At 42.9% G+C, this 21168-nt stretch overlaps 1 protein-coding gene across 1 annotated transcript in view; it reads right to left on the reverse strand.

Annotated features, from left to right (window-relative positions):
• Positions 1 to 21168, reverse strand: part of LOC138724579 (multiple epidermal growth factor-like domains protein 6) — a 171195-nt gene that overhangs the window by 17969 nt on the left and 132058 nt on the right. Inside the window, 9 exon segments of the mRNA XM_069864675.1 lie at positions 23 to 148; positions 611 to 739; positions 2367 to 2495; positions 7143 to 7271; positions 13463 to 13591; positions 16652 to 16783; positions 18374 to 18502; positions 19392 to 19523; positions 20638 to 20763. Of these exon segments, the coding sequence (XP_069720776.1) occupies positions 23 to 148; positions 611 to 739; positions 2367 to 2495; positions 7143 to 7271; positions 13463 to 13591; positions 16652 to 16783; positions 18374 to 18502; positions 19392 to 19523; positions 20638 to 20763 (1161 nt within the window).

Raw genomic sequence — 21168 nt, forward strand, 5'->3', positions numbered from 1 at the left:
TCACAGAAAGAACTGCCCTTACCAGCATCACAGTTGTCTCCAGTCCAGCCAGCATGGCAGATGCATTTCCCTGAGTGCTGGTCACAAACCCCATGGTGGCAGCTACAATTCTGCTCACAGCCTTCTCCGTACCTCCTGTCCCCACATTCTGAAAAGAGATGACAGAGGCTGATGGGAGACCAGACTGGAGGGGCTCCAGGAAGAACACACTTATGCCTCGGAAATACAGTGAGCCACCCAAGCTGGTCCTAAAAAACCTCCAGTGGGAGAGATTTTGAAGCCACCCTTGAAAAATTATCTACAAATATACTGTCTCCCTCTCAGAGGATTTTATTATTTTTTTCTCCTCAATTTGAGTTCATCACTTATCTTCTCTGTCCTCAGGTGACAGAGTATAGCTTAGTGTTCTCCTCTGTCCAGCAAGGTTCTAGCACCATGTTCAAGTGCCAATACCATATCTCCCATCAGTCTCCTTGTCTCTGATTAAACAACCCCAACTTCTTCAGCCCCTCCATCTCTTTCCTGGGCTGTCTTGAACCAGACCTCACCAGAACGGAATATCTCTGCAGAGCAACTGAAATGAGGTGGTGGAGGACGTGATGAGACTCACCCAGCTCACATGCTATCCCTGTCCAACCCTGAGGACATAGGCACTTGCCCGTCACAGGGTCACACGTCGCCTGGCCACGGCAGACACAGCGCTGCAGACAGTTTGCACCATACCATCCAGGAGGACAGGCTGCAAAGAAGGGGAAAGACAAAAGCCTTCTATTACGAAGAGCAGGGGGAGGACAGGGGTTAAACACAACCCTTCCCAGCTTACACACCCCCTCTCACGCTGGTGATCGTGGAGGTGTTGTGGGAGGTAGAACAGAGCAAAAATGAGAACGCAGCTGATAAGGAATTATATAGACCAGTGTTTGCTCTGGGAAGAAAACAGGAGCTGAAATTAATTATCTATGATTCCCCCAAATGACTTTTGTCCTCACATACAAAAAAGTTCTCTTGATCCCTGTCAGCTTTCCCAACTTCTAGAAGTGGAGTTATCAATTTCCCTGTTTTCAGTATTTCTTTGTACAGTCCTATTAAAACCACAGCTCCTTTTCTAACTGATCTTGCTACCCACAGCTGGCTGATGACATCTTACAGTTTATGTAATTTTAAATAAGCGAGTATATTAATTCCCATCACAACCAGATCCTGTGGGTAGAACCTCATTTCTTGGCATAAAAAATGCATACCTCTCATGTGCCAGAGTGGCACATTTTCAAGATGGTAACAGGAGCAAGTTCTCACTCTGCAAAAGCATAGTCACCACAAGATGCCCCACCCAGCCTCACACACTTATTCTACCTTATTACTTCCAAAGAGAAAAGAAATCCCTCAAGGTATCACCTAAGAACACAAGTACGTTTGACAATGTCTTCATACTTGACAACTTTTTTAACATTGGTCTTGTATTTGAGGCCTTCATGCAAGTAAGAAAATTTTAGGTCACGGTGTACGTGTCATCATGAAGAACAGTTTGGTGCCTCTCAACTTTTTATTCCCTCATTGTATTAGGATTTAAAGGTGGACCCACTTCATTCCTGTGTTCCTCTACACCTGTCAGCTTTCATCCTCTTTCCATAACCACCCTTTTGGCAGCCACTACCTGCATGGAGGTACTGACTCCAAACCCCAGGAGCATCTGCAGCAGCAAGCACCCCACAGCCCCAGCTCCATGGCACTGCTTATAGAGCCAGGTACCTTGAGCGGAGGCACAGAAAATGGAGCCTTCTGCAATGGGGATGGACAGCCTTTTTCTTGTTGCTTGGATGCAGTGGATTAGGATGTGTAACATAAGCCTCAGTGCAGCCTTTCTTCACCAGCCCTTGTCCTTAAGACTCCTTGGAGCTGGGCTTGTGCGCGAGTCACGCATATTGGTCTAATTGCCAAGGCCAGAAGTCCCAATGCCTTTCACATGTTCTGGATTTAGCCTATGTCTGGGACAGCGTATGGTAATGATGTGGATCAGTTGGGTGCACAGGACAGTAAAGCAGGCCATGGAAAAGAAACAGTTTTGTTTCAGTGTCATAAATGAGAATTTCATGGATGCTTTCTCCCTTAATCAGACAGCCTTCAAAAGCAGCTCTCTTTCCAGTTTATGGCTCAGTTTCAGCCCCCTCAGCTCCTGTACGCCTGGCTGCTGCAACACAGCATCACAGATTTATTCAATGGACAGAACCCCGTTATGCAGATACAAAACCAATGACAACACAGGGCAATGAACTGATAATTGAAAAACTAATGAAGCCCTTCTGAGCAGAAGTTTTATTTTTCCCCTCCTATAACCCTCTGTCTGCCGTTTTTATTTCCAGCTGTACCTTCTTGGCAGGTGTCTCCTTTCCAGCCTGGGGTACAAAGGCACATCCCAGTTACGTGATGACAGAATGCTCTGTTGTGACAGTGACACGTGTGGCTGCAGTCTGGCCCGTAGCTGTCCCCCTGGCAGGCTGCAATGAGAGAAGTCCAGTCCATAAAACCCTACTAGGAAACATCAAAGGAGGCAATTGCACAGCGCAAACCCAAGACACAACTCATCACCAGGGAAATCAGTTTGAAACCAGCTGCCAGTGTTACACTTTTCACGTTATAAGGGCACCTAAGTCGATATATTAAACATGCCTGATGTTAAATAACACGGCTTAAAAATAGGTATCACAGCACGTTCTGAAGAGGTTTTTATCAAAGGGCAGGATCGCTCGGGTGATGGATCAGCTGTCATTCCCTGCCCTGCAGAATGTCTTTGTGCTAAACTAATGGTCCAGTAGAACTGCCAGCTTGACAGCCTGGGTATTTATTTGCATCCTGGTAAGAGAACTGACAACTGCATTGTTTCCAGTGTTCATTTTTCACAGCTGGATGCCTTCACTCACCCAGAGTCTCATTCTTTGGTCAGAGAGGGGTGATATTCAACACATTCAGTTAAGCAGCTGGCTCCCAGGTGGAAACTTAATGCAGCCATCTCGCAAATGTACACTTGCTGCAGCTCCCTTTTCAGTGCTGCTGCCTGTGAAAAATGGCAGTGATAAAATTCCTGTAGTCTCCATTGCACTGGAGATTTGGACAGCTGTACATGGTGGAAAACTGACAGTGCTGCTACCCTGCTTTCTTCAGATATCACCCCCAAAATACTAAAAACTTGATGAAGTTGGATAGCTTCCTTGCACGGTTTTTGTGCCTGTCTTGCAGAGGCTCTCTTCCACTTTTACAAATCTGTCAGAGCCTCACATCCCAACAGCACTGCTGGCACACATCAGAGCGGTAAAAAGGCTCTGAGCCCAGATCAAGAAGAGCATCCTGCACTTGCTGATCATGCCATCTCCCAGAATCAGACACAAATGATGACTTTTCACCAAAACGTCTATGGCTTCGGGGGTGTCAGTGTGCAGAACAATACATGGCTCTGTGGGAGGACACGACCCTGGGGACCAAATAGAGGAATGAAAGCATCTCAGCCTGAAGGGGGAACTTGGTTGAAAGTGTCTGACCCATTCTAAGCTCTCTTCTTCCTATTTGAGGACTTTCAGCTTCCTGATACAGTGCTCACAGACACCATTTCTCCCAGAACTTTTCAGCAGTGTTCATTTTTGTCATTGCTTGGACCGCATCCACACTGAAACCACAAGAAAGTGCAGAAGTTCAGTCCCATCACAGTTAAAAGTTTGTTCTGCAAATGAGCCCTGGTTGCCAAGTTAAAGGTTCAGCCCATCCTACAGAGCTCTGGCTCACTTCGGGGAGCAGAACTAAGTATTTCCACAATACAGACCAGAACTCTATCATAACCAAGCCAAAGGAAAAATCAGCTCATAACCAGGTCCCCTGATTGGTTACTAGTGGTTAGTGTGAGGCTTTTGGAGTGTGCAAGCAAAGCTCTTGTTACACTTATTGAGAAGACAAAAGAGCTTTCCAGTGAAAATTCTGGTAAGAAAGTAGATTTTTTTTGAGCGAGTTTTTTTTATTATTCTGTTGGGTGGGTACAAACTTCCTTTTTAGCTTTTCTGAAGGACAAGCCTATCAAAGTACTTTTCTGAAAAATAATATAATAAGTGATATATTGAAGCTATTTTATGAGGTTCTATAACTGAATGTACCAAAAAAGTGGGACTTCTCTCCTTTCTTCATGACAAGAGCAAAGGAAAGAAACAATAGAAAAGACAAAATCATTAGAATTGTTCCTGCTTCAACATTTTCCTCTCACTTCCTCTGTAAGTATAGAAGGATTATTCATTTGCAGTCTTTAGAAAACATTTTTGCACACAGAATAAGGAACACATGAAACTGGAGACCAAAGCATTGAAACTCGAAGTCAACAGCCACCAAAAGTGTCAGTGAGCACAGGGAAATGATTGGCACTAAGACTCAACAGAAAGCCCAGAAATCTTGATTTCATGCAGCTCCTGTGGATTATTTTCCCCAGAATGCAGCTTCAACTTTGAATGGACAGGGAATTTGCAAAGTCAACTGTTCACACATCACGAAATGTCAAACCCCTGGTCATCTGCTCCCATAAGCGGAGATTCTGGCAGAGCTGATCTTTCCATACTCATTCATTTTGCAAACCAATTTGGCCTCATTTTTCCACAAGAAAATGCTTCTTCCTGCTGAGCACCAACAGGTCCAGAAAGAGACATTTTTATTACTGACAGAATCAAGGTAAAATGCAGATGCTGAATCATATTCAGCTTCTACAGTCCATATACAATATGAGGGGTTTTTTTTTAATGTTTTGTTTATTTGTTTTTGGAAACTACAGACTGTGGATGAACTTGTATAGATGAAGGAAGGTTAGATGTCTGGCACAAAGAGACACCAAACGTCAAGTCTTCACTTCTGTATCTCTGAGGCAGCACAGCACTCAATGAAACAGTTCACCTTACACAGGCAATACAACTTTCTTAAATCTCTTCCTTGTAAAATCTAAAATGTCTTAAGCAGACACTCAAAACATCCTCCCACTTTCCCCCCAGCCCCTGAAAAAGAAAAAAAAATACATCGCCAAACACAATCTTGAGCTGAGGCAGAGCTGGCTTGGCTGATTTCATCCCAGAATAATATAATCCATTTATAAGCATTTGAAAAAAACATTCTTGCAATGGAAAGTGTTAGGCAGCTTTAACAAAAGGCATTACTGTCTGCATTGCCCATAATTAGATAGCAGTGTATAAAATGCACTGCATGGCCAGCTTAAGATCAATTCAAATCCCATGATGTCAAAATTATTCCTCAATATCCTCCAGTACATTGCCTGCAATCTGATTACTTGAACACGAGTGCTGTCCTTCACACCGCTAGAGCTGGCAAGTCCCAGGAAGTGGCAAGAGGAATATTAAGCACCCAACAAGGATGGGAAGTAGTGAGCTGGTGTCTTGGACCTGTAGCCACCTAACTCAGAAGAGCTTTGGAGCAGTGTGGCCAAGGTCCAGTCTTAAAATCAAAATAGACTCAATGTTTAGCTGAGATAAGGAGGTTACTCTTTGCACCAATAACTGACCTTGCTCTTTACTTATAGGCAAAGAAGACCTTGGAGGCTTTGGCATCTTCATCAGCATGAGGAATAAATCAACCTGGCATAAAGCTTTAATGGTTGCAGCTTGAGAGAATAAATACACTGTTTTTTTTTCTTGTGTGAGTTGGGGGCAGGCACAGGAGACCATTGACAAAGAGCTGCATTTCTTAATTGAATTTAATGAAATAGGTAGGAACAAAGCTTCCCATCCTTAATGCGGTGTAAGGAGTGGAAAAGGGCCAAAGTGACACATTGCTAACATCGTGGCTTGGCTGAAGGGCAGTAAAAGTGGTCTGCAACCAAAAAGCAAACATCATACCAATTCAGCAGTATCTTTTCTGCTCTGCAGCACGGCTATATGGCTCTGGCTCTGCATTTGTTTTGTGGTCAGGTTATTAAGCTACACCCATAGGGGAATATTACCACTACCATCTTCAAATGGTGAGAGACAGAAAGCCAAGTGTTCCGACAGGGGGGGCCATAAGGAGGCAAAAAGGACTGCAATGGTGGGATGTTTGAAGAAATATCTAAAAACGGGAAAGATAGACCATCACTGACCCTCCTGTAAATCAAAAAAGCAGGGGATTTTGCAGGAGAAACCCTTCCAGAAGACAGGCTGTGTTGCATGGTGAGTACAAACAAGGGGAAAAATACTATGAAGAGCAAGTGCAGCCCTCGAAGAGGGCCAGTTATAACACGATATGTGACTGGAGAATAGAATTGTTTCAAGACAAGCATCATTTCTCTCTATTTTCTAAATTAAACCAATTTTGTATTGCAGAAATCTGCAACCTATGGACTAAAGAAGTCTTATGAAAGCATTTACTGACAATGACAATTGGTTCCTTGTGGAGCCACTTTGGACCCCAGCTCTACAACACAGTTCTGCAGACAGCAGTCATATTTTCAAAAGGAAGCACAGACTATGACATCATCCTAAAGTTAAACAAGAAAGCTGAGAGGCCAAATCCTGAAAATCTTAAACACCCTCCTCGCCCCCCAGTAACTGTTAGATTTCACAGATAGGCTCAGAGATCTCCATACGTCATGCTAAAGACAATAACTTAATATCTCAGAAGAGCCAATTTTATATATACACGCTGTAGGATAATCCATACTTGTGAAAATCTAGGAAACTGACTTGTTTTTTAGAACACAACTTCGCTAAGAGTTAGAAAACTATTTTTTCTTGCTCAAATAACAAAATAACCCCAATTCTGATTTTTCTACTTTGTGCACTTGTAATCTGTCACTTTATAATTGATAAGTATGTGAGATACACCAGAAGCAGATACACAACATATCATCTCTTAATGTTGTATGAAAGTAGAGATTCATCGTATGGCAAGAGACAGCTCTGCTATTTAAAAATTGATGCTTATAATGTTTGACAGTGCCAACAGCAGTTAAAAAAATGAAGTTGATTATTTACACAGCTACTAAAAATCATTCCCTCTTTTTGGCATCTTTTGAAAGGAATGTGACCCATCTAAAATTGCACCCTGGTAGGTCATCCTACACTCCCAGAAGAAACCCATGTTAAGTGTTGAAAGGGTTTGTGTACAGGGATGTGCCTGTAGGCTGTACGTACGCTGCTCGCAGGTCTCTCCCAGCCAGCCGGGGAGGCAGCGGCACGTTCCCAGGACGTGGTCACAGCCAGCAGCATTCTTGCAGTTGCACACCTGGTGGCAGTCAAGCCCAAAGAATCCATCTGGACAAGCTGAAAAGGCAAAACATCCTTTTTTAGCCAAGTTCTCACTTCTTTTTTTTGTATAAACTCTAGCTCAGAGATCTAAAAACATGGGGTGCTGCTCATCTTTTCATGGATGCTTTGTCACATGTCACTCTGTGACTACGCTTTAGAGCCAAAGTTACTTCAAGGATTAAGCCTGCAGAATTCTGGTATGTGAATCTCAGCAAAACATGACCCATTTTACACAAGCAACAGACTTCTGCATAGAAAAACACAGCTAACAATATATCAAAGAGCCATAAAACAGGAGAGAGAATGGATTCACACAAGCTAGTACTTGTGCTTCTGTAGTGGACAAAGGAAAATGGAAATAATCTAGCATAAAGCAAGATCAGAGGGCCATTCTTGCTGATCTCCCAGAATTTTGAAATACAATTTCTTGCCCTATCTCTTCTTCATGCACAGGCTCTTTGTCCCAGTCTACTCAATGCCTTTTCCTAAAGCATAAATTCAGTCATCTAACAGAAAGCAATACTGCCTGCTTTGGCTACAAGGGGCGGGGAAATTCACTGTGGATATAGGCAAACAGGGATCTTCGGCACGGGTGGACGAGGTGCTAAGGGGCATGGTTTAGTGTTTGATAGGAATGGTTGGACTCGATGATCCGGTGGGTCTCTTCCAACCTGGTTATTCTATGATTCTATAAGGCACTAGTGTAGCACATTGCAACATCTGCTTTGGCTTCTCTGCTCTCAGCACTCATGCTCAGCTTGTGACTACATATGATTGTTTCCTCAGAATCAGAACGCTGCTCTTCCCTTCATCCCATCCAGACTGCAGCTTCTTCTCCAGCATATGAAAGATCTCAGACTTACACCACTTTCCAAGGATGTGCTGTCCCAGAAAAACTGTGAAGTGCCACATGCTGATATAAAACTGTAATGCATCCCTCAGCCTCTGCTCAGTTTGTACTGGGAGAGAGCTGTTATCAAGCTGTAAGGAAGAGACAGCAGCATGTGGTTCCAATCTTTATGTTCTTATTTATTATGCTTCAGTAGCACGTATGGCACACCATACAAGAAAGGACTTCTCCTACTTAACCCTAGGTGACTTCAAAGGCTGACAAAGCTTTTCTTTGTTTAATGCAGGGACTACACAGTGCTGTCAGTTATTCCTTGACATGCACAGTATTTTATCTTATTAAAACAGAACTCCTACTGGGCTATCTTATGTTAACTGCTGAAACCCCAAGAGAAAAGCCCAGTCAGTTTGCCCTGTCGATTTGCACTTCAAGTGCAAACTTTGAGAGCTGCACTTCACAAGGGCTATACTTTGCTGTTATTAAGGCATCAATTAATAAACATACTCTAGAAAAAGTCTGAGACTACTCCTGCCTCCACCGTGTGGGCTAATTGTGTGGTATTTGGGGAAATTCAGTCCGATCAAGCAGCAAAGCAGATAATTCTACTGTTGGCCTGATCCTGTAACTGGATGTGTGCTTTGGGTCATGCAACACATACCAGAGCAGCGCAGAACAAAATTAAACAAAATTACATTGCACCAAAGACAATTGCAGCCTTCAAAGCGGGAGCAGCAGATGCTCGACACTTCACAGAATTAAATCAATTATAACAATTCCCATCTCAAACGGAAGCGGAGCAACCCTGGTGCAGGGCAGGGCAACCTGGCTCGCTTGGCATGGTGCACTTGTACCAGATCTGTGAGCGTGGACGTTGAATGCAGGCACACTTTGATTCCTTTGGGTTTGCTGGGTGGGCAGCTGGGCTGCCTGACATCAGAAACTCACGGCCCAGGCCTCCTGCATGTCCGATCATAGAATCATAGAATCATAGAATCACCAGGTTGGAAGAGACTCACTGGATCATCAAGTCCAACCATTCCCATCAAACACTAAACCATGTCCCTTAGCACCTCGTCCACCCATGCCTTAAACACCTCCAGGGAAGGTGAATCAACCACCTCCCTGGGCAGCCTGTTCCAGTGCCCAATCACCCTTTCGGTGAAAAATTTTTTCCTAATGTCCAGCCTAAACCTCCCCTGGCAGAGCTTGAGGCCATTCCCTCTTGTCCTGTCCCCTGTCACTTGGGAGAAGAGGCCAGCTCCTTCCTCTCCACAACCTCCTTTCAGGTAGTTATAGAGAGCAACGAGGTCTCCCCTCAGCCTCCTCTTCTCCAGGCTAAACACCCCCAACTCTCTCAGCCACTCCTCATAAGACCTGTTCTCCAGGCCCCTCACCAGCTTTGTTGCTCTTCTCTGTTAACATTATTTGAAGAAAGCATTGATATATTTAGCTAAACCACAAGACTGTTTCTGCATTTGGGAATGAGTTTTGTGTGCGTGTGTGCATTTTGGTTTATTGGTTGTTTTCGGTTTGGTTTGGGTTTTTTTTCTACTTGCCTGTTTAGGCATAAGTGCATTAAAATCAAAGCCCTGCAGCAGTGGGTGATCACAGTAGTCAGCTGAAAGATAAAGCAGGCACGTACCACCTTCAGAAATGTCTACTTTTCTTTCAGAAAGTAGCTCAATAGCTTTATTCTTACCCATTATTATTATACGTGATCACACCACTACTGAAGAGGCAGCAGTACGACTGAGTGATGCCAGGTGGAGATGAAACCAGCTGATTGAAGCTGACTCAGAACAGAGCAGAACTGAGATTTTGATGGCTAGACAAAAGTATTTTGAAGAGTGTGAGGTCTCTTGGCAGCATCCTGCTGAGGGCACTGAAGTTCAGCTGATGACTGAATAATTCACAGCAAGGTCTCATGAAACAACCACTTGGAGCAACAGTATCTCCTGCTGCTGCTTAGCCTGGAAACTGTCCTGTGCTGGCAGATGATGACGCACTTTGGTTGTTATCTGTGTTTCTGACAGGCGATATATGTAGGTACATACCAATTTGCAGTGAATATTGCAAATATCTTCTGAGCCCACCACACTGTCCCCACTCTTCATGTTTTCAGAGAACACTGAATCACATCCACGGTCTTGGGTCATACCTCTAAAATGTTTGAGTCCCGAGAACTGAAAGGTTTGCCTTGATTCAGTTAAAACTGAAATAACATTAAAGCCATGGTCCTGCCTCAAACCCTGTGGTACTCTCAAGCATGATGGTGCTTTTTCCACAGGTTGGCTGACTTGTCAGGGGATGAACGCTGGTTACTGGCCAAGATGCTGCAGCACATAACACAAATGCTCGAAATGACAAATACATGCTTGCTTGACCCATAGTGCCATAAATCTTCCAAAAGCTTTCTACAGTTGGTGCATCCACAGAGGCAGAGGAGGCTGGATAAGCATGGTTAACTTCACCATAAAGAGACATACTACAAAAGCTAATGCTAAGACATAGAGAAGGGCTAAGGTTACATTAACAATACTAATAAACAATAAGAAGAGATTATGGAAAGTTGTGGCAAATAAAGAACTTGGAAATGGCCATCTAAGAGGCATTTTGCAACAGGGACTGGCATGTAAACCTATGAAGTCCTACTTCATATCGAAGGTATCAAATTAATGAAAAGGAACAAGAATACTTTGACCCTACCTGAAAAAATAAAACTCATAAAAAGCAAAACTCAAAAGAACCCAAAGGCAAATTTTGTGACTTCAGCAATTTCAGCTTGAATCCAGATCCCATGTTGCACAATACAAAATACCTGAAGCAATGACTGTAGGATCAAATATGTTCATATTAGTCAATACTGGATTTTGTAAGGTACTGTCTTCTCCTAGGACTTCGAACTTACAAGGCTGTAAAAGTTTCCATTGCAACATTTCTGTGATGATGGAAAAGTCCTTCCCAGTCCTGAGATGAAGCATCAGCAGTATGTGAGAAGTCCAAGGCAACTCATCTGTGTCGTGTTTCAGTCTCCACAATCCTGTCTGCAAGGCACAAAGCTTGGCCAACGTGGGTGGATTGCCAACAGGACGGCAAAAAGCACATCCCTGCCAGAAGGAAACCCTGCCAGCCTCAGACTTACTAAAAACAGAAGTGCTACAGCTCCTTGGAGAGAAGGTGTCAATGAGGTTCTACCAAGGGCAAACCACCCACACGCTTTCCTCCCTCTCCATCTTTTGGAAGCAGCCAAACTGTTCTGGCTGAAACGTTCTCTGTGAAAAGGTAACACAGGTCAGCTCAGAGCAAGTACCCTGCCTGCTTGAGAGAAAACACACAGAAAACCGGGTCTAATTAATGGATCTACTTTCCCTTCCATGATCTTTTTTCAGGAATTTAAAAAGACAAAAATGTCCAATAAGACTGTTTGGAAGCAGACTTGTTTTTTTTTTTTTTTCCAATAGACATCACTCAGGCTTCTCCATGCCTCTCACACCTACTTTGGCAAAGGACATTTAGCCTTTTTGTCCCCATTTTGATTCCTGCTGGAATCATAGAATGGTTTGGGTTCGAAGGAACCTTTAAAGGTCATTCAATCCAACACCCTGCAATGAGCAGGGACATTTTCAACTAGGGTTACTCAGAGCCCCAGTGTGACCTTGAACATTTCCAGGTATAGGGCTTCTACCAGCCCTCTGGCAAGCCTGTACCAGTGTTTCACCACCCTCATTGTAAAAAAAATTCTTCTTTATATCTAGTCTAAAGCTCCCCTCTTATTTTAAAACCTTTGCTTCTCATCCTATTGCAACAGGCCCTGCCAAAAAGTTTGTCCCAGCAGTTTTGTTGCCCCCCCTTTAAGTATCGAAAGGCCACAATAAGGTCTCTCTGTTCCCTGATCTTCCCAGGCACAGAGGTGAATCTGACAGGTTAGTCCCAGAGTCCTCATTTTTACCCCTTTTAAAAATGGGTGTTATGTTTCCCTTTTTCCAGTCACCGTGAGACTTGATCTGACTGCCGTGACTTTTCAAATATCATGGAGAGTGGCTTGGCAACTACATTAGCCAGTTCTGTCAGGCCTCTGGGATGCATCTCATCAGGTCCCATAGACTTATATAAATTCAGGCTCCTCAGGTGGTTGCTTTTACAGTGGGAAGGACTTTGGTCCCTCAGTCCCTGCCTTGCTGACCATCCACTTGAGAGGTGTGGGAGGAGAGATTGCCTGAGAATGTAGAGGCTTCTTAAAGAAATACCCCTTAATTCCTTCAAATGAATAGAATTTCACCACAACACAGGTAACTGTATTCCTTTTCCAATAAAAAAAAATAATTAAAAGAAAGGATAGACTTACAAAACCAGGCTTCAGCTAAGTAATTTTTTAAAAGGATGTAGTAGAGATACTATAAATTATAGGGCACACATTGCAGCAGAACTTAGAAACAGTGTCTATTTTGTGTAAAAATTGCTGGTAAGAATGAGAGGGGAACAACAAGCAACATCTGAACTCCAGTCTGTGGGGTCCTTTGCTATAGAACTGGTAAGGTTGTGGAGCACCTTCCTTCCCATCAGAGGGCAGTAGCTGCCTGCAAGTGCTGTTGCTTCCCTCTATCACAGCTGTAATGATGCCTTTGTAAACTGGCTTATAAAGCTGCTTTCTAAGAAAAATCATTGTGACTTTGGTTTAATGATCATCATTTGTAGACTCTTCAATCATTTACACTTCAATAACTTCCATAATGTCTGACTGACTGCATGCTGTTTCTGTTGTATCCAAGACTGTATTTTTCATGATCCGCACAATGATGCAGCATGACAACAACCTCCTTAGATGATGCCACAGACTGATTCACAATAATGATTCTAAGGAATCCAGTCCAACCTTTCCAACACTTTAACAAATGATAAGGTAATATAAAATGATTAGATTATTAAAGTTAAAAGTACATCTGTTCTTAAAGTGTTCCTCTGGAAAAATGCACAGGTATATGCTTTTTTCCAAAACATTTCAGAGAGGTGTGAGGAACAAGCAAATATAAGTCAGGACAAGCATCTTCCTGCTCAGTACTCAAACTATAAGAATGATGATAAAGAGTCTTCATAAAGATGTAATATAGCAGGAGTCTTAAGCATGCATCTAACTTTTAACCACGTTAAAACCTGTGCCCAGTATTAGACACCCAGCAAAATGCTTCGCTGGGTTAGGATGGAAGGGCATATTTCAGTATCATCTTCCAATCAAGTTCAATGGTTTATAGTTTATAGTATAATGGTTTTTAGGCACTGTAAATTGTAAAACCAGCTCTCTGCATAAAGAAAACCCCATCTGCTCAAACCCAAAAGGGACTGGAGGGAGCAGCAGTACCTCTTTCACAAAAGGTTCCTGTCCAGCCCGCCGCGCAAGTGCAGGCTCCGCTCACGTGGTCGCAGGCAGCTCCGTTCTGGCACTGGCAGCTGTACTGACAGCTCAGGCCAAAGCTTCCCTCGGGGCATCCTGCAGCGTAGGAATCAAAACCAGATGATGGGTTAATTCTGGAGCAGATCAGAGATCAACAGGGAATTTTTAGATATATGGGAATTATTATTCACAAAGGAAGAATCAAGGTGTACCAGTAATGCCTTAGAACTGACGTGATTAAGAATTCTCCTCGGGGTCCAGGTAAGCTGGACTGTTTTTATTAAGATCTATTTTAGAAAAATGCCAGGGTGTTGAAAGACTAAATTCTGCACAGAAAACGTATATCCTCTGATAGCTGCAAAGCCTGCAACTTTACAGGTTCTGCTTGATGACATTTAGCACACTGGTCTGGAATTGCGTATGTGCACAGCTCCTGTGGGACTTCATCAGCCAGGAGGGGGGAAGCTCCCAGCTTCTGCACCTCCTTTTGAGGCCCTATCTTGTGTTTTCCTGCAAATCCTCCTTCCCTAGAGAGTCAGAGAAAATACGAAACGTGGTGGTTCCCTTCGGAAAGCCCCAAACTGAAAGCTGCATACTGCCATTTCAGGCTCTGCTTTGAAAATTTCAAGCGAAAACATTACATCTGGGGGACAGATTAATAATTACATTTCCACAGCAGTTAATGTAAGGAGTCTTAAAAGATTTGAATGGTACTTAACTATCTGAAGAAAGAAAACAACACGTGAGAACAAATCTAATTTCTTCCAGGATTATAGGAAAATCAATCAAGAATAGGGACAGTTGCCTAATTCACATTAGATATTTTGAACGGGCTGAAATAAAGAGACATACTTGGCTAAACACAATATTACAGGGTGTCTACTCATGTTTGAAGGTCTTGTGAACTCCCCTCTAAATAAGTTAGGTAGATTATGGCCAGATCTCTTGTATATGATTTTAGCATTTACAACAACAAAGTAATTTTCAGGCAATCTGGAAAAAGTCACAGAGAACAGAAACCAATGAGGATCTTCAAAGACAACTCTGTGTCTGGAATAAAGTGTTGGGTTTGTTATTGCCTATATCAAGCCTCAGGTGGACGTTAAGAGGAACTAGAGTGAATCCAGTCACTTCTGCAGGTGACTCCAACGAGAGCCACCCCCTGGGTCTCTTACAGAGGCTGCAAGTTGGAATGGGAGACAGAAGGATAGCAAGGTACCTTAAGCATTTATTTTCTTTCTTTGTTGGAAAACAGGCCATTGTTTAAATGTGGAGTTGTTCAAGTATATTTTTTGCACTTACAGTTGACAATCAGTCCCAGTGTTGAACTGGTACAAAATTCCATTTGCACCACCTCCTGTTCCCAAAGCTGAAGATCACTGTGCATCATACATACCTCCTACGCTAGTTTAATGAGCAAATACATAGAAGTGCACTTGTGCCTTAAAAGCTTGATCCTCCTCAGTGTTTACATCTCACTTGAAACTTCAAAGTCCAGAGGACCTATGCAAGGAAAATAGTGTTCCAGTGCAGTAATAGGTGTAGGGCTCTCAGCTGAGCCTTCTTGAAACCTACAGCATTTTGCCTGGAGTTGAGACTTTCAAGGTGATGGCAACGGGTCAGTACACTTCATGAATGATTTCGCAGACCACATCACAGAGAATCTGCCCTCTGCTCAGGCAGGCGCAGGCTGCTACAATGCATGCTGAGATACATTCACCCTGCTGGAGAACCTGTGCTGCCTATAAAGCCGTAAAGGGAATCTTTCCCTGTGTGACCTGCAGCAAGAGGCTAGAGGTGCCTCTAGAGCAGAGGAGTTCTCTGACGACAGGAAACTAAAGATGTCACCTCCAAGGCAGCGTAAAATACTTAGGGAAGAATTATGGCTTTCATAATCCTGCACGCGCACACACACACACATATATATGCACTTTTATATATGCAAATATATACGCACGCACACATATATTTAAAGTGGGGCAAAAAGCAGACAGAATAAAACAGAAAACCCATCGACAGAACATTAGGCACTGCTAGATGTTTTGTCAGTGGCAATAGCTTCACTGATTACCTTGCCAGAGACGATGACAACCAGCTCTTTGGCTACCTTCTGTCTGCAGAGATGCTGTTTTGAGAGAGGTCAGCAGTGGAGCTGGCAGCTCTTTCTCTAGGACCTGGTCTTCCCACTAACTGTTCTTCCCTTCCCTCTGTGCCAACAGCAACAACAGCCATGAGATCGACTTCTCTGGGTCTTTGTCTTAGGTCACTGTTCCAGATTAATTGTTTTGACATTTCTATGTGACACCAGCAGTTAATTCTGCCTACACTACTGTGAGACTCCAGTAGCTACATCTGTGCTACTGTAAGATTGTTGAACTAATGGATAAAATACTTATTTTATTTAACAACATGAATATAATCAATAACAGTAATAACAACAATAATAATAGCAGCTTAACTATGCAACCTACTGTCACACAACTAAATGAATACCAAATGTTTGAATAGAATAAAAAAGGAAACAGGCGCATTAATTGGGGGGGGGGGGAATCAAATTGTCTTAAATATAGAGATACTGCTTCTGTCTCAAGAAGCTCCTGAGCGACAAATTGATGAGACCTGCATATCAGTAATTACTTATATGCTTTTAAACTCTTAAGGCACCTGCTATTGAACTCTGTTAGAGACAGATTAGCAGAGATCACAGGCCTCTGGTAAGATCATTGCGTATTTTTGTTGATAACAAATAGAAGACTCAATCTTCCCTATTTTGCTTCTGTTACGTACATGTGAAGTGTTTGCATATGCCTGGCCTTAAAAAAAGATTTATGAAGAAAAAGTGCAGACCCAAACCTGATTAAATAAAACCGATACGGCAGCTTCCATACCTCAAGCCAATTATACATCAATCCCACCACTCACATGAGGTCTTAATACCAAAACTAGCTGTTGAGTCCAAAGCAAGTCTGAAAATAACTTTTCTGGAATCTGAATTCAGGACACTGTCTAACCCTGATGAAACCCGAGTGCTCTGCAATGCGCTGGGCAGACCGGAGGCGGTACAGCCTGGAGGTCTTCCTGGAGGGAATCATCAGGAAAAACAATTTCCGCTGCTCGGTCTTGCAAATTCCCCATGTTGACAAAGTTGCAACTTACTCCATTCGCAGTGTTTCCCAGTGAATCCTGGCTCACAGAAGCAGGAGCCGGTGACCGGATCACAGCTACCGTCGCTGTTATTGCAGACACAAGTGTTTTCACAGCGCTGTCCCCAACGGCCACTACTGCAGGCTGCAGTGTAAAGCAGGATTTATATTGAGAATAAACTTTGAGCTTGGCTAAAGGATTATTTTACATCTAAATGAGAGAACAGAAAAGTTGCAAAATGGCTTCTTAAGATACAACCACTCTGAACTACAATCTGCAGCATGGAGCACAAATCAATGGAAATAAATACAACTTTTGTTGATTTATTTCAGCTGAAAGTGCAGGTGTGTAGGCAGACATTATGCTATCCACAAAAACCTAATCATTCATAGTCAATCCATATCAATCAATCCACAGTTACAAATGCATAACTTCACAGAAATAAAATCTCAGCTATTGAGTCACTTAGCAAAAAAACTGCATAACTAGAATAGCTAATAGGTAAAGCAAGTCAGACTTGTATCCTCCATATTTTCCTCAAAATACTGGGAAAAGCAACATGGACAGACAGAGAAATCTCACAATCTTCGTTAAAGCAACTTAACTGTTTTCCCTCTAAAAATCTCATAAAACTGACATGATTAGAACAATGTACCAAAGCACCTCTTTCCTTTCTGGTAAGGATAAAGATTGAAAGTGCCAATTAGGGCAACAGAAGCCTGGTTTTGGAGTTGGCATCTGTTTCATGCCCAGTCTGCAACAGTTGGAAGAGCTGCGTTACTGAGTCATCCCTGGAAACCAACTTTTCTCATGTCTTATCCTGAATAGAAGTAAAAGCTTTTCTTTGCCTTGGTCTCTCAATTCTTTAGACAGCCTAGGGTGTTATGGAAATGGCTCTATCTAAATGGCTCTACACATTACCAACTGGTTCGATTTTTAAAATATGCATATTGGTGGAAACTTCAAAATTTTTTTTCAGAGTTTTCTTCAGTACCACGTCTGAGAAGCCAGGTCCAAAATTTACTGCTGTCAACATTGGCAATTAATTTATATGACTTTATGTGTTTAAGATCAAGTTTGTACTATGTAGGATTTTTGCAAGAGGGAACAAAATTAATCAAGCAGAAAAGATGTGAAACAGGAAAAGGAAAGAATTAAGCAGGATGGCTTAACATTTAAATGGTGCTATTGAAAAAGGGCAAATCTGCGCTCTTACACAGCCATCAATATGGAGAGTGATGCTAAAGTCAACAGAAGGATGCTCTGCTCTTCCAGAGAACAGAATTTCTCCCAGCATTTATATTCACAAGTTAAGGAGTGACCTTAAGACACATGATTGTACATGCCACTCACTTGTTGAATAAATCTCCCCTAAACAAAATGAAAAATTGAGAATCACTCTTAAAACTAATCTGTGCTGAAAATGAAAAACAAAACTGTCTGTCAGTCAAAATGCTGACAGGACAGATGCTATTGGGTAAAGGGATCTGTAGTGCTGAAATGGGAGCTTATATCAATACTTTGCACTTCATCAGCCATCCATTTCAACGCTTTGAACCTAGATAATTAAGGATTTTAACCACTCGGGCTGTGCAAACCCACAAATATGCAATGTCAGAAGCAATAAGATTAGCAAAAGTATATTAAAAAAAAATGCAATAGACTAAGAACAAACAGAGCTGGCTCTTACATTTGCAGTGAAGTCCCTGGGAGATTAATACACATTTGACTTACAGTGTTTGCAGCTGTGGCCAGTTCAGCCAGCGGGACACATGCACTATCCAGTGAAGTGGTGACACTGAGCCCTGCTCCTACAGCTGCATAACAGCTGGAAATTTTGTCCATAGTAACCATCAGGACAGGCTGAAATCAGATGAACAGGCTGTTCATCTGTTCAGATTGACGTTTTCAAACAAATCAGCAACACCTTGCACCCTAAAACACGCGTTAACTGAATCCAGAAATAAAAATGGCAAAATGAAAGAAAGATCTGTAATTTGTATACTAGGTTGTCTGGGGCCTGTAAAGCAGGAATAGCTTGAGTGACTTTTGGATACTTCTCTTGCACATCAGGAACAATCAGCAGAGAAAAAGAGCACTGAGCAAACCTTCGTCAAAAACAATTTTGTGACTAAAAAGGAGAAAAAATATGCCACCACTGAGGTCTTGCAGGAAGCAGTGCTGTCCCTGAGAGTCTGTCTATACTGCCAGCACAAAGCCACACTCAAGCAACCTTTAATACCCAGAGACTGGCTAAGGAGCCTCCACCATGATAGCACAGACCAGTGCTTGAGGATATTTCCATGGTCTCTGCTGAATTTGCAGAGACAGCACCGATACTACTTCTCCATCCTCATCATTATTTAATCACAGATTATAAGCATCAAGGAGTGTTGCTGCAAACATAACCCAAGAGTAACACATAACGGCCCAACAGGTCAGCACCTCTTGCCAAGCAACCAGGATTACAATACAACTATCATGGCTATTACACATTGTATTTCTAAGTACGCATTACCATAAGTCATGCCTAATGATAACATCAATTCGGGATGCAGTTTAGCTGGTCATCTGCATTTATATGCAATTTCTCTCTGGTAAATAATGTCAAATCCAATCTCAGGAATTCCTGAAGCCAGAGCGTACTTTATCTCGGATAAGCATGTCTAACATAACAAGCATCTCACAAAACAGCAAGAAGGCAGAAATAAAATTGACTCTTTCCATGGGGAAGGCCAATGTGAGGACTTACATGCAGAGCAGGACGCCCCGGTGTAGCCAGCAGGACAGTCACAGGCTCCAGTTTCCCTGTTGCACTGGCCCCCATTGGTGCAGGGCTCACAGGAGGATTGGCAGCCTGGTCCCCACTGGCCTGCTGGGCAACCTAGGAAAAAAAAGCACAGGAGGTGGCCCCAGTATCATTTTCTGGTTTGAGGCAATTAGAGATTTCTGCTGTTACCTTAAAGAATTTTAAAATAACAGTAAAACTAAGCTGGATAAGGGAGTGTTAGATTATATCCCCAGACCTACAGTGCTACCACAGTAAACCTTCTGAAAGAGTCAAAATGCCCCATGTACTGCAGCACGTGAGAGGGCATCTTAAGACAGATCCAAAGGCTCTCTTCCAGCTCCCATTACCACTCATCTGTTTTTTTGTTTAGCTTCTAATACAATAACATAGACAGCATTTGGATATAGGTGAAAAATGAATTACTGCACTTAGCGATGGAAATCTGTAGAGGATGGTAATCTGCATACAGATGTGGGAAGGGAGGGCTGCTGCTGTATTTTTGCTGGGCTGAGTTGGGGACAGGATGGTCATCTAGTCCAGAAGAATGTGAAGTGGAGCCCTGGTCTCCATTCAGCTTTACCTCCTTCAACAGTTTCCTGTTCTGTGGAGCAGTGACCACCAACCAGGTCCATGCAGGGCAGATGCTCCTCAGATGTGCAATAGTCAGAGCTCTGCAAGTGGAGGAGAGGCATCCCATGGCCCCTTGGTCGTTCAGTGTCCCTGAGACCTTTTTCATCCTTTTACTTAACTACCCACAGCAATGCTTGTTTGGTTTTTTTCCCCTTTTCCTTCCTCTGTTCTAGGTCCTTCATTTGCTGGTTCCACAACAGTTGTCCTCCACCAAGGCCTTTCAACAGTTCCTGAGCATGTTGTGTGCATACAGCAGCACAACCTCAAGCTTTGTTCTGGAACTCAGAGCTTCTGCAATGCCCCAATATCTCTGCCCAACCTGTATAAATCCAGCCCAGCATAGAAACAACTATTAGTTGGAGCAGAGAGACAGGTCAGGATAACTGAATCACTCTCTCTTCTTTACAAACAATCCCAGGTGGTGGATATCATAGGTTCTGCATGAAGAGTTATTCTTCAGCCACCCTGCAGATGAAGCCTATTGCATTGCAGCAGTTTTGGTGGGTAACAGATTAATTCTACTCGCTGTGTCTGTCACAGCAAGACCCTCACTACCCCATCCCAACAGAAAACACACCTTGGTCACACATAGCACCAGTCTTCCCAGCTGGACAAATACACTGCCCTGTTTTTGCATCACATGGTGCTTCTCCACAGTTGCACCTCTGCCTGCAGTTCACCCCAAAGCTTCCAGGTGGACAAGCTGGTCAAAAGAAACCCAAAGACACAATCAGTATAAAAAAGCATTTTGAAAACATTAGGAGACACCACCACCAGCAGTTTTAAATGGAGCTGTGCTAGTAAAAAGTGATCTATGTTAGCATCGGTGTCTCAGTGATTGGTGGTCTTTAATTTACTGCAGCAGGGCTCTAGGAAATCTATGCCTGAAGTTTTAAAAGGAACTATAGTTACCTGGACAAATATTAGTATTACTAACTGGCTTCAGCCTTGTACCTCAGTCTTTAAAGGCAGAGTGACACAGCAGTTCCTAGGCTCCAAATATCAGTTTGACTTCTGTGGGGAACTGTAGCTTGTGTCAACAACAAATATACTCTTTTATTTGCAACTTCTATATCTGATAAGTTTTCTGCATAAGCTTTCCAACCCA

Source organism: Phaenicophaeus curvirostris, chromosome 10, assembly GCF_032191515.1.
Source record: "Phaenicophaeus curvirostris isolate KB17595 chromosome 10, BPBGC_Pcur_1.0, whole genome shotgun sequence".
NCBI lineage: Eukaryota > Metazoa > Chordata > Aves > Cuculiformes > Cuculidae > Phaenicophaeus > Phaenicophaeus curvirostris.